The sequence below is a fragment of the Chlorocebus sabaeus genome, chromosome 21, assembly GCF_047675955.1.
Source record: "Chlorocebus sabaeus isolate Y175 chromosome 21, mChlSab1.0.hap1, whole genome shotgun sequence".
In the NCBI taxonomy this organism is placed as follows: Eukaryota; Metazoa; Chordata; class Mammalia; order Primates; family Cercopithecidae; genus Chlorocebus; species Chlorocebus sabaeus.
This window is the reverse complement of record NC_132924.1, coordinates 117698588-117713150: the sequence shown is the minus strand read 5'-3', so window position 1 is coordinate 117713150 and position 14563 is coordinate 117698588. Positions and strand designations below refer to the sequence as shown.

At 37.4% G+C, this 14563-nt stretch overlaps 1 protein-coding gene and 1 pseudogene across 1 annotated transcript in view; both read left to right on the top strand.

The window, feature by feature from the left end:
* The window catches only part of TPK1 (thiamin pyrophosphokinase 1), a 382381-nt gene that overhangs the window by 170791 nt on the left and 197027 nt on the right, over positions 1-14563 (top strand). The window contains exon 5 of the mRNA XM_073009463.1: positions 11800-11872. Within this exon, the coding sequence (XP_072865564.1) occupies positions 11800-11872 (73 nt within the window). The remainder of the gene's footprint in view (positions 1-11799; positions 11873-14563) is intronic.
* Positions 11798-13494, top strand: LOC103227161 (elongation factor 1-alpha 1 pseudogene; annotated as a pseudogene).

Genomic DNA, 14563 nt, shown 5'->3' with positions numbered 1-14563 from the left:
GAGCTAAGAAATGAAGTGGCCTCGGTGGTCTTCCTTGCTTCTCCTTCATTTCATACCATTTCTTTTACAAACACTTTTGTCTTCCTACTTTTCTTTCCGTTCCCTGAATGTGGGTATTATTTTTCTCTCTCACCCTCTTGCCATGGCTTCATTTATTTATTTGGACTTTTCTTGTCGTATCAATTCCTAGGAAGCCTTTCCTTCCTTTTCTCCTACTAGCTTGCTCCCCCAAGCCTTGCACTGTTGTGTGCCACTGTAGCACTCTGTCCATTACTTATAGTGTCAGTTCCATGATGGCCTGACTTGTCTATCCCTACTCTTAGACTTCAAACCTATTGTGACTGTGACAACTATTGTATCGGTAGTCTAGTGTATATAAAATACATATTTAATAAATATTTGATGAATTTGATTAAGTATCCTATATATGGAGGATTCACCAGTGTGTAGTTTTGGCTCTGGCCTCTCCTGAGCTCTCCTTCTGCATTTGCAACTTTCAGCTGAACTTGGACCCTGAAATATTCCATAATCTCAAACTCTGTCTAAAATATTGTTCTTATTCTTGTTATTTATAAGACTCACATACTGGTTTTTTATTTTAAAATTAAGATAGTATACTGTTTACACAAGAGAATGTTGAGAAATACGATTAGAAAGGTTGAGTGAATCAGCTTATATAGAATGCCTTAGTGACTTGCCTATCTTTATAGGAATAGATGGTGGTGACTTGTTAGAAGAGTTTTATATTAAATCATTCTGCTTGCTGTGTGTTTAGATGGGCAGCAGTAAGCCTTAATTAAGTAAATGGCAACCCACTTTTCTTTTTCTCAGGATCTTTCAGGAATGATGAAAGAGAATAAAATGACTATAGTCTGTGTGCTTAAGTGTAATTATAAATTTTGCTTTTTGGAATCACATCATATAACACATGTGATTTAGTACAGAAACTATCTTCAGAGAAACTCCTGTTCTTGCCGTATTAATCACCTCAGAGAAAATTTGCTAGGTTATATGTAGTACATAAAAATTAAAGTATTGTTTATCTCATATGTAGTACCTAATTCAATTGTATACAATTGTGTGTGCACAGTTTTTGCTCTCTGTGCATGTATTGTTTATATTCTATAATTTTTATTTCCTTTGTCCTATTTTCTTAGTGATTTCATCTTTCTTTTTCTAGAGCAAAGGGGACAGTACATTTTGGGCAAAGAGTTGATAGTAAATTTTAAAACTGCTTTTCATCGAAAACCTTTTAACCTTAGGTTTGCTATTGACTTTATCTTTTTCTTCCTTAGATCTCATCCTTCCTTTTCTTCAACTAGACAGGTCATTAATTAAAAATGTAAGCTGGTTCTCTAGACTGGAAATAATCTCATTTCCATAAGCTGCTGGTCACTTTATATAGAGTTTTCTGAACCTTGAAATCCTAGCAAAACCGTGAAAGCAGACCCAACATTTTCTTTCCTATAGGGAAAATTTGTCATCATGAGTCATGAAAGTTACTGACAACACATTCTGCCACCTAAATGTATAATACTAAACTGCTAGCATTGGAGATACAATGAAATAATTTCGGATAAAGCATACTAAGCCTAGTATAATAGTGTCTTAGCAAATGTTACACTGAATATTAAATTTTTAAAGTAAATATGTGATTATGAAATTACTGTTATATATTAAGAATAATCTTTATGTAACATTTTAGGTGCTGATTAAAATTTGAAATTATAATGTAAGGCAATGATGAAGTGACTTTTTAAAATGTATCTTTTTCAAAATTTATGTGTGCCTGAACTATAAAATATTTCAAAATTAGCTGTATATTCATTAAATATAATATGAATAAATACTAAATATAAGATCTAAATATATAATCTAGTGGGACAACTTAAACTAGTGTAAATAAGTAAGATACAATATGAGTAGGAAAATTAAAATTTTTAACTTGCTTTAATATAATTGGTTTCAATTAATATCAGTATTATTGTGTACAGTAGATCTTTAACATTGTTGATAGTTTTTTAGAAACTGTTTTTAAGCAAAATGACATAAGAGAAAACCCATTTTACCCTAGGCTAATTTATATCAGCAAGAGTTAAGTTCTTACGGCATATTTCTGGTCACAAAAACATCACCAAACTTCTGAATAAAGACCAAACAGTTCTAATATTTAACACTGAAATAAATATGAGCTATATGTACATTTAAGAAAAATCAATAAAAATCACTTCTCAGCCTTTTAGCTAAGATCAAGTGAAGAAAGATCAATAAAAACTAGTAAGATAATTATTTACCAGCTCATTTCAGTTCAGGGTGATGGGCAGTTGGAGCTTCTCTGGGCAGCTCAGGGGATAAAGAACTGACCCAGGACAGGACACATTCTGCTCTGAGGCACACTTACACACACACACACACACTCTCTCTCTCTCTCTCTCTCTCTCTCTCTCTCTCTCTCTCTGTCTGTCTCACTCTCATAGTGGGACTGTGTAGACAGCCAGTTCACCGAACGTGCACATCTTGGGATGTAGGTAGAAACCAGAGTACTTAAGAGAAAACCCACATAGACTTGGTGAGATCATGCAGACCCTGTACATACAATGACCCTAGCCAGGTTTTTCCCTCATCAACCTTATAAGGAAATGACCTTGAATGAAAGGACGTTATTCAAGGATCTTGATACAGTTTGGCTCCGTGTCATCACCCGAATCTCACCTCGAATTGTAATCTCCATAATCGCCGTGTGTCAAGGGTGGGACCAGGTGGAGGTAATTGGACCATGGGGACGGTTCCCCTGTGCTGTTCTTGTGATACTGAGTGAGTCTCACGGGATCTGATGGTTTTATAAGCATCTGGTATTTCCCCTGCTTGTTCTCACTCCGTCCTGCCACCCTGTGAAGAAGGTGCCTGTTTCTCCTTTGCCTTCTGCCGTGATTGTAAGTTTCCTGAGGACTCTCTAGCAATATGGAACTGTGAATCAATTACACCTCTTTCCTTTATAAATTACCCAGTCTCGGATGTTTCTTCATAGCAGTGTGAGAATGGACTAATACAGACCTGCTTTATATAAATGGAGGTTTTAAAGCCTCAACTAATTCTGATAGAAGTCATAGTCCATTCTAGAGAGTACTAATTACAGTTGATTAAAGAAGGGAGAAAAGGAAGAAAGGTATGTGTTAGAGAACATACTTTTTATGATTTCATCCCTCTTAAATCGACTGAATCTTGTTTTATGGCCTAAAACAGGGGTTCGCAAACTACTCTAAACAGAGGTTTCCTGGAGCACAGCCATGCCCATTGTCTTCTTATTTTCTACGACTGCTATCATGCTGCCATGGCAAAGTTAAGCAGTTGTGACAGAGACCTTATAGCCTGTAAAGCCCAAAATATTGACTGTCTCGTTCTTTAAGAAAAAAAAAATTGTAAGGCCGGGCGCGGTGGCTCATTCCTGTGATTCCAGCACTTTGGGAGGCTGAGGCAGGTGGATCACCTGAGGTCGGGAGTTGGACACCAGCCTGACCAACATGGAGAAACCCCGTCTCTACTAAAAATACAAAATTAGCCGGGCATGGTGGCACATGCCTGTAATTCCATCTACTCGGAAGGCTGAGGCAGGAGAATTGCTTGAACCTGGGAGGCAGAGGTTGCAGTGAGCTGAGAATGCGCCATTGCACTCCAGCCTGGGCAACAAGAGTGAAATTCTGTTTCAAAGAGTTAAAAAAATGTTGCTCCCTGGCCTAGAATGGTATCTAATTTGAAGAATGTTTCATGTGCAACTTAAAGAGAATGTGCATATCTGTTGGTGGTGGCTGGAGTATTCTAGAAATACCAGTTAGATGAAGCTATCTGATAATGTTTTTTGTACTACTTTTTAACAGTTTTATTCAGATATAGCCATATTCTAAATAATTTACCTGTTTAAAGTCCACAGTCCAGAGGTTTTTGATGTTTATAGATAACTGCAACCATCTCCATTTTCGGCGGTGGCAAGAATGCGGAGCAACAGGAACTCTCTTTCATTACTGTCAAGTTTGAACGTTTTTACCACCTCAGAAAGAAACCTGTACCCTTCAACTATCATCCTCCTCCTTTCCCCCAGCCCTAACAACCACTGAGCTACTTTTTGTCCCTTTAGATTTTCCTCTTTGGTATTTGCAAATGAAAGGAATCATATGTTATGTGGACTTTTGTGCCTGGCTTCTTTAACTTGGCATGTTTTCAAGGTTCATCCAAATTGTAATGTAGAAGGTTTTTGTATGCACATGTGTTTTCATTTCTCTCTGTATCTAGTATATACCTAGGAATAAAATTGCTGTATGTTTTTATTATAACTCTGTGTTTAATCATTTATTGCCAGATTGTTTTCTCCTCTATTCAGATCCATTGCGCATTCTGTTAAGGCTATTTTTTTTTATGGAGACGGAATCTCGCCCTGTCGCCCAGGCTGGAGTGCAGTGGCACGATCTCGGCTCACTGCAAGCTCCACCTCCCGGGTTCACGCCATTCTCCTGCCTCAGCCTCCCGAGTAACTGGGACTACAGGCGCCCGCCACATCGCCTGGCTAGTTTTTTGTATTTTTTAGTAGAAACGGGGAAGGCTATTTTTTAAGAGCAGTTTTTAGGTTCACAGGAAAATTGAGAGAAGGATACAAAGACGGCCAAGATAGCATATGTCCCCACACATTCCTAGTTTCCCCATTATCAACACCCCCCCACCAGAGTGATACAATTTTTTTTTTTACAATTGAGGAACCAACATTGACACGTTATTGTCACCCAAAGTCTGTAGTATACGTTAGGGTTCACAGTTGGTGTTTTACATTGCATAGATTTGGACAAATACATGACATGCATCCACCATTATAGAATCATACAGTAATCACTTCCCAGAGCTGTCATTTTCCACTGTCTGAATTTCTACTTCTTTTGTGTGGTTTTCTAAGTGGCTGCAGTGAGAGGTTAATTCCCATTGCAGGGGTGGAAGTAGCAGTCTGTATGTTTTCATTTCCTACTAACCCATAAAATTTACATTGCTTATGTTGATTGCTCAGTTGTGGAATTGAATATTCGATTTGTTTGTTTACTAACTAGAATGAAATACGCTGTCTAGAAGCCTCATGTGATTTTGTGATGGTGCCTCCCTTCCCTACTTCTCCATTCATTAAAACAAACCATGAACCTAGCTTCACGTGAGAGTGTGCCTGGGGGCCTGTCACTTGTGCTGTGGGGCAACTTTGCATTGCCCTCCTGCTGCGGCTTGATGACTGTGCACCTCTGTTGGGCACGCAAGCAAAGCAGATTACAGACAAGGGCCAGGATTTTGGAAGAGGTGAAATTGCATCCTGTGCAGGAGGTGGAGCAGGATTACTTCTCTATGCTAGTCAAGGGCATATGTTCAATGAAGAAAGCAGGAGGAAGAGGAGGAGGAGAGAAGACCTTTTGAATCTGTGTAACACCAGTGCAGGTGGCTTCATATGACTCAGCCCTGGCTTTCCACCATAAAATTCGGATGATGAAAATCAGCCTGATAGGAGTGTTATGGAAATTAGCTAAAATTATGTGAATTAATAAACATAAAATGTGTGAATAAAATACAGAGACTGGCATAGAACAAATATTCAAAAAAATATGTTTCCTAGAAGGTTTTCTCTAGGGTAAGAGCCCTCAAGTCTTCCCCTTTTTGGCAGCTTTTTCTGTGTTTCCCTCTTTGTCTCAATCAAGAGATCTTCTGCAAAATTATATATTTTTTCTTGTCATTGATCCATCCTCATTCTGTTCCCCAATCATTATTGTAACTGTGTGATACGGAGATTCTATCTATATTTCATTTGTTAATGTTTTTGTTACTGTTTTTTCCCTCTGGATGTCGTTAGCATATAAAGACATCCTTAAATAATTATTTTGGGAAACAGTGTTATTTTCTGCCTTGTGATGAATCTTGGGCTAGACAGTTTGAGACGATGCAATCAATTATTCTAAGAGATAAAACACTGTCTTCTTTGGGTAACTTAACTAAAGTCATTTATAACAACCTCAGTGGCTGCTAAGTACTATTTAATGTTCTTAGAGTCTAAGAGTTTTCAGTTAATTTTTCATTTTCCTTCACATTTTTATTTGCTTTCACAAGTGGCATTATTAATTTTCTTTTAGGTTATTAAATTAAGGTATGCTTTATAAAATTTTTCAAAGAAAAACTAATCCCATCCCCTGAGATAATCAGTGGGAATAGCTTGAATCATTCACTTCCATAACTTCCTTTGTGTTTATACAAAAATGCACAAATATATTTAGGCTTTTTTTACTTAGTAACATGTGATGGGCATTCCCCCTAGAGCGGTAGACAGTGGTTAGCTCGTCTAAAAGCTGCCTGCTTTCCCTAACAGGTTACATAATGTTTTATTCCACCTTCCCTATGTTGTTGGACATTCAGTTTTTTTCTCTCCTTGTTATATCCCTTGCTTTATTGTGCAGATATCCTAGGTACTGTCAAAACAAAACAAAAACAAACAAACAAAAAAGCCAGGATGGATTCCTCAAGTGGGATTGCCTGTTTGTAGGCAGTATCCTAGTCACGACTTCACTAGTCTGTGTTTGTGCCTATTTTCGCTGTTTCAGCCTTGTCAATACCCACTTCACTGTTCTCAATTTTTGAGTTTTGGTGTAAAAGAAAGTACTCTATTTTTGCTTTAAAATTTATTTCCTTGATAATTATTTTAGATTTACCATGTTTTCATATACTTACTGCTGGTGTGAATAGACTTTGGCCCTTTTTCTATTTGTGTCTTTTTCCTTTACCACTTTTGGATGCTCTCTGTGTCTTGAGGACAGCAGTTCTTATGGGTTATATATTTTACATATGTAAAAGTTATAATTTGACCTTATCTTTTTATTAACATATTGCTACATTTTTACAGAATCTGTCAGCTTACTTATTGTTGTGTTTTCTGTCTTTCCTAAGAATGTCTTTTACCCAAAGTTACACAAATATTTACATATCTTTTGGCACTATTATTATATTTAGAGACTTATTTATTGAAAATAGTTGCGCTGATTGTATTTCTAAACACAGTTAAAATGTGGTAACATTTTTATATATTATATTTTGTGTCACTCTTGTTCCCCCACCACCAAGTTTATATGATTTTACGGAGAATATTAGCACAAATATTTAAATGATTCATTCCTTCTTTTTTCAGACCAACTACTACTGTCTTTCTAGGTCTGTAGTCATGCTCTTCTCCAACAATATTCCCAAACTTTCTTCTCCTAACATAGTCTGTCCTCAAAATCCTGTCCTTCTTTCTGGTACCACTAGCACAAATCCTTTTTCTCTTGTGCCTCAGGGAAACCTTTATAAACTATATAGGTTGACCAAATTACTAGTGATTAATAAAATCAGCAGGAAAGAGTACATTTATGCAGAGAACCTTCTCTACCAAAAGCGTCATTGTGCTGTTTCGTAAATGCGTGTATGTGGGAGGCTGTATACTTAGCCATTAAATAACAAAGATTGAACTGCCTGGGTTTGAGTTCTGGCTCTACCTCTTATTATTATCTAGGGCAAACTACTTAACTTCACTTGCAGTAATTTTTCTTTGAGCTGAACAGCTCAAACTGTGCTTACTGTGTGCCAGGCATTTTCCAAGTGTTTCACATATATTAACTCCTAATCCTCACAAGCACTCTAAATTATCCTCATTTTATACATGGAGACATGAGGTTCAGAAAGCTTAAATAATCTGCACAAGCTAGGGAGTGGGGGGAAGGGCAGTTGTAATCATAAATGCCTGGTAAATGTTTCTTTCCTCATTCTTCTTTTCTACTCCCCTCTAGTCCTTCCTTTCCTCTCCTGGCTTTCCTCTTTGTACCATTTTCCACCTCCTCCTATCTCTTCTTCCCCCACTTCACCCTTTCCCCCCTCTTCACCCTTCTTTCCTTTTCTCCTTTTCTCCTTGTTCCTCCTACTCCTCTTCTCTCCCTTTCAGCCCCTGCCTCATTTCCTCCTTCTTCCCTCCTTTCTCCTTCTCTACCTCGTCATCTTATTATATCATTTTCAGTGTCAGTGTCCTTCATCCTTTGGGGCATACCAAGATCAATCAGAGACAGATCCTGCTTCAGAGGCCTTACCATCTATTAGAAGCTAGAGGACATAGAACTTGCTTAAAATGAAATGGAAAGTAAGAGATTTTAGTGGCATTCAAGTTTTAAGGGAACAATAGTGTCTTTCCTGGGGGCAAAACAAAACAAAACAAAACAAAACAAACAGCTTTATGGAGGGACAGTCTCCTTCAATAGTATCAGGAAAGGCCCTGTAAATGCAGTAGTTATATTCTATCTACTCTACTATATTTAGAATATTTCCTAAATTTATCAGCCTCCCTCTTGATTATTACGTGTGATGGATCTTAAGTTCACTAATTGATCTCAGTACTTTTTAGACTCTTATTTTGTAATGAATGAGTGACCAGTATGGTAAGAGTTAAAATGAAAATGTTAAAGGAGTCTGATTGGGCCATTTGTGGAGAGTTTGGAACACCTTTCAGTACTAACAAGTCAGTTCTCATAGATTGAGAATAGCAAAGAAAAGATAGATCGGTGTGCCTAAGTCGACAGTAGGTAGAAACATGGTCAGTGGCTACACAAATCCATATACCCCTAGTCAGTTGCTATGTGTAATCAGTCCCCAAAGAGTTCTGAAAATAATCTGCTTGTGTAAACTGTCATTTATATCATAACGTAGCTCTTCTACTTCTGTGAAGTGTCATCCTCAGTAAGTACCTCTTCAGAATGCCCAGGCACCATGGCAACAGGCACCTCAGGAAAAGTGAGATGGGCTTTTAATTGCAGCGTCAAAAAGTACATTTCAGCAAGTTTCAAAAACGAGTGCATTATATGACGAAAAGTTATAATTATTTTAGTCATCTCAGCATGAATGCCAGGTGTATTTTTGGCATGGGTCTTCTTAGAAATAAGCATCTTGATTCAATTTGAAAGCATACATGTTACATTGGAGAAAATTTTATTAAAAGTTACCAGAAGTTAGGTATCTACTACCTATATAAGTTTGTGTTCCTATTAATATTTTCCACTAAAATATAAGTGAATTTGCATGAATGCTTCCTTTCATTACTCACAGTGTAAGATATAGGGAGACCTCATTGTCTTCAGGATGGTTTGTCCCTAAGGGGATAGATGCTCAGTTGCCTGTGTGTATCAGCTTTTATTTTTCGTTTTTATTTATTGACAAAATCAATATACTATTTGGAAACTGCCAAATTGGTTCTAGAGATCTGAGAGACTAAAATTTGGAGAGCAACATAAGGTCGGTCTTCCCAGGATATTGCTTGAACCAGACCCAGAGTCCTAATTTTAAATGGTTGCTTTACTTGGTGAAATAGATTGGACATTGGCTTTACAGATAAAATGCCCTTGACGTCTTGGGTCTCAGTTCTTCAGAAAGGATAAAGACGATATTAGAAGGGTAATTTCTTTTATTTCTTCCAGCCCTTATGTTCTGTGATTCATCTGAGTATTAATTTGCACGCAGTTATATGGTGATGGGTGGAAGCATTTAAAGAAACTTTGAAAATGAATGAATTCATACGACAAGAAAAAATAAAGAGAAAAAACTTAATAGTCCATTTTTGGTCCTATCAGGGGTAAGGTATAAATTATTTACCTTAATAGGTATAAAATGAAATTGAAAGTAATAGATACGGTGTACAGGGAAGTTTCCAGGAAGAAAACTTATGGGAAGATGTTGAAACCAGATGTGATTTAAACACCTAAGTACTCACATTTACTTTCCAGTTCTACTTTTTTCTGAAATTAGCTGTAGTCTTTCGCATATAGTTAGTGTTCAGAGAATATTTGTAGAATGAATTAACTAATAAAAAATAGTTGGGCCTAGCTCATCCGAGCTAAGGAGTTTATGTGGTACAGATCTTTGTGGTAACACAAAGAAGAGGTGGCCCAACACAGATATCAGTTAGATTAGGTTTGACTTCAGAAATAATATTGCCAATTGAGTCAAGAACCTTACAAAAAGAAATGTGCTAAAGGACAAGGTTAGTATTTTTTTCCCCCAAATTTTGTCTGTATTAATTTTCTTCTGAACTCACACATCAGATTTTCTGAGAGAGATGTGTCATAACATTCGTCCCCTTTGCCCTAGTTTGTTACCCCTTGGCCCAAGCAGTGACGGCCAGGTCCATTGTCCTCTGCTGGTAGTTGCACACCCATAGGTGAAGGATAAGGCAATATATTTTTATTTTTTATTTTTCTTATTACTAAGTAGAATATACAGCTGTGTTTCTCCCCTCTTGAAAGGGTCTCCTTAGAAATTTTCTGGACCTGAATCCTAACCCCTTTGGTATATTAATAAAATGTCTCCAGGAGCCAGATGACACCCCCCATGTTTTATATATTATGACATAGAGTTTTCTGCAAGTTCTGGGGCTTCACCTTTTTTGACATGTAATACCCAGAAATATAACACCTCAGTCTTCTTTAGCTAGGGACCTAGTTCATCAGATAACAATTTGGCCCTCTTGAGAAGACCTAGGAAGTTTTAGTATTTTGAATCAAAGCAATTAACTAGATAAATGGTTACAGTTTTAATTCTCATGGCATGTGAAGGGTGGAATATTTTTACAGGAAGTGAAAGCAACCGTTCCCTTCTTTGTATCATATACATTTCTGAGGCTCAGCAGGCTAAGGGTTTCTGCATACTACTGAGAAATCCAGGGATGTTTTATTTCTCTACAATTAGGTGTTTTAAGTGGGAAGAAACTCTACCAGGTCATGTAAATATTTTATGTAAAAATAGCAAATGATGGCTTATGTATAATAGATGGAGTAAGGTATGCTTTCTAAAATGACTTAAAAATATAGCAGGGAGAAAAGTAAAGGCAGTAGTAATATTATTAGAAACAACCACATCTGGGAATCTCTCTCTATATTTAATAACCTTGACTCTTGTAGTATTTCAGACTTAACTAAAAGATTCCTGTTTCTAGACATATGTCGATAGAATATTTGGAAAATGTCTTTGAACTGACTCTTGCTTGGCACAGAATTTCAAAGAATCCTCGTGATCATTTGTTCTATTCCTATCTGTTGAAATTTCTGAACTTGGGTGAGGTGCAATAATGTAAAACCTTATATATATGTACAAGGTAATATGCAAAGATGAGTATTTCTGTCAGGATTTTTTAAACCAATTACCTTTAATTTTTATGTATTTGTTGAAAACGATAAGTATTCTCTGACATTGTGACTCGGGTGATGAATTGGTTGGATACCGATTGTTTGCCTCCGTCATTGAAACCAGGAGTATATGGTATAACATCCTGTTCTCTCTAAAAATAGTTCCTGTGTTTTTGGTTTTGTTCTGAGTATATTACTTTTCTCTTTGGTCCTTATAATCACAGTTTTATTTTTTATTTTTTAAATTAGAGATGGAGTCTTGCACTGTCACCCAGCCTGGAGTTATGCTGTCATGGATTACTATATCCTCGAACTCCTGGGCTCAGGTGATCCTCCCCGTGTAGCCTCCCAAGTAGCTGAGACTACAGGTGTGCACCATCATGCCCATTTTTAAATTTTTTAATTGTTTTGTAGAGAGAGGGTCTTGCCATGTTGCCAAGGCTGGTCTTGAACTCCTGGCCTCAAGCAGTCTTCCTGCTTCAACCTCTCAGTGTTGGGATTACAGTTGCAAGCCACGACACTTGGCCACAGTTTTAAAGTTTCAAAAATAAATAGAAATAACTATTTGACTTACTTGACTTACTATTTCTTTCAGCTTTTTGCCTGAATTCATCAATGGAGACTTTGATTCTATTAGGCCTGAAGTCAGAGAATACTACGCTACTAAGGTAAATTATAAACACTTTTTTGTTCAAGATCTTTCTCATATGGTTGCTTTTTCTATGTTGTTTCCAATTTTCACGATGTATAGGAAGACATTGATAAACTCATTGGTTGGTTACCTTTTATAGTGTTTTATTTTAGCAATTGTAATATACATTCAAAGTGGAAACTTACACTTTTTCGCCACGGGTTTGCCGCCAGAACACAGGTGTCATGAAGACTACCTCTAAAAGCCAAAATGAGAAAGGAAAAGACTTATGTCAGCATTATCGTCATTGGACACGTAGATTCGGGCAAGTCCACCATTACTGGCCATCTGATCTACAAATGCAGTGGCATCGACAAAAGAACCATTGAAAAATTTGAGAAGGAGGCTGCTGAGACGGGAAAGGGCTCTTTCAAGTATGCCTGGGTCTTGGATAAACTGAAGGCTGAGCATGAACGTCATATCACCATTGATATCTCCTTGTGGAAAGTTGAGACCAGCAATACTACGTGACGATCATTGATGCCCCAGGACACAGAGACTTCATCAACAACATGATTACAGGGACATCTCAGGCTGACCGTGCTGTCCTGATTGTTGCGGCTGGTGTTGGTGAATTTGAAGTTGGTATCTCCCAGAATGGGCAGACCCGAGAGCATGCCCTTCTGGCTTACACACTGGGGGTGACACAACTCATTGTTGGTATTAACAAAATGGATTGCACTGAGCCACCCCACAGCCAGAAGAGATACGAGGAAATCGTTAAGGAAGTCAGCACTTACATTAAGAAAACTGGCTACAACTCTGACACAGTAGGATTTGTGCCCAATTCTAGTTGGAATGGTGACAATGGGCTGGAGCCAAGTGCTAACATGACTTGGTTCAAGGGATGGAAAGTCATCGGTAAGGATGGCAATGCCAGTGGAACCACACTGCTTGAGGTCGTGGATCACATCCTGCCACCACCTCGTCCAACTGACAAGCCCCTTCACCTGCCCCTCCAGGATGTCTACAAAATTGATGGTATTAGTACTGTTCCTGTTGGCCGAGTGGAAACTGATGTTCTCAAACCTAGTATGGTGGTCACCTTTGCTCCAGTCAATGTTAAAACTGAAGTAAAATCTGTCAAAATGTACCATGAAGCTTTGAGTGAAGCTCTTCTGGGGACAATATCAAGAATGTCAAGAATGTGTGTGTCAAGGATGTTCGTTGTGGCAACGTTGCTGGTGACAGCAAAAATGACCCACCAATGGAAGCAGCTGGCTTCATTAGTCTGGTGATTATCCAGAACCATCCAGGCCAAATCAGTGCTGGCTATGCCCCTGTACTGGATTGCCACACGGCTCACATTGCATGCAAGTTTGCTGAGCTGAAGGAAAAGATTGGTCGCTGTTCTGGTAAAAAGCTGGGAGATGGCCCTAAATTCTTGAAGTCTGGTGATGCTGCCATCGTTGATATGGTTCCTGGCAAGCCCATGTGTGTTGAGAGCTTCTCAGACTATCCACCTCTGGGTTGCTTTGCCGTTCGTGCTATGAGACAGATAGTTGCTGTGAGTGTCATCAAAGCAGTGGACAAGAAGGCTGCAAGGTCACCAAGTCTCCCCAGAAAGCTCAGAAGGCTAAATGAGTATTATCCCTAATACCTCCCACCCAGCTCTTAATCAGTGGTGGAAGAATGGTCTCAGAACTGTTTCAATTGGCCATTTAAGTGTAGTAGTAAAAGACTGGTTAATGATAACAATGCATCATAAAACCTACAGAAGGAAAGGAGAATGTTTTGTGGACCACGTTGGTTTTCTTTTTTGTGTGTGACAGTTTTAAGTTACTAGTTTTTAAAATCAGTACTTTTTAATGGAAACAACTTGACCAAAAATTTGTCGCAGAATTTTGAGGCCCATTAAAAAAGTTTAATGAGGAAAAAAAATTGGAACTTACAAAATGACAAGTTGGAACACAATCTTGGGGAAATTTTATTACCATTATGTAAAAATTAATCTTTTAAACATATATATTTAAAAAGCGCTTATAATTTATATATGCTCATTTAATAATACACAATTGTTGTCTATGTTCTCATTATTATGCATTTCTCATGGATCATTTTAACTTCATTTAATGAATGTGTCTTATTTCATTTAACCAATTCCCAATTAATGTACATTTCAGGTGTGCATTTTTTGGTTTTGTAAACTCTGCTAAAATCATCTTTGTAAATGAATTTTTGTAAAAATGCATAATTGTGTACTCACTGGAATTTAGGACTAACATTTTTTCTTTAACATTTAGTTTTCTTGAAATTATTATTACTCTGTTTTGAGTAAAACTATTCGCTACAACTTGAGATTGGTAATAACCTACATCTTTTGAAAAGGTGTTAATTTTCTCATTATTATGCAAATCTTTCAAAGATCCTTGCCACTTAAGAACATATCAATGATCTAATTGGGAATGATATAAGTCACGTGGGAGTGTATTAAAGTAACCAGTAATTTAAGATCTCAGTGGTTTTGGAAGACAGTGAAGAGTTTTTCAAATAAAAATTAGAGCATTAGTAATACTAGCCACAGCACCGTCATCTGTGTTTAATTCTAAACTGGCATTAGTAAAGTATGTATTTTTTAAAAAAGAAACATCAGGTATTGAAATCACAAAACTTTAAATTCTTCATGAGGCTTGCGGGGAGATGAGATAATTCATAAAGAGGAGAAGGA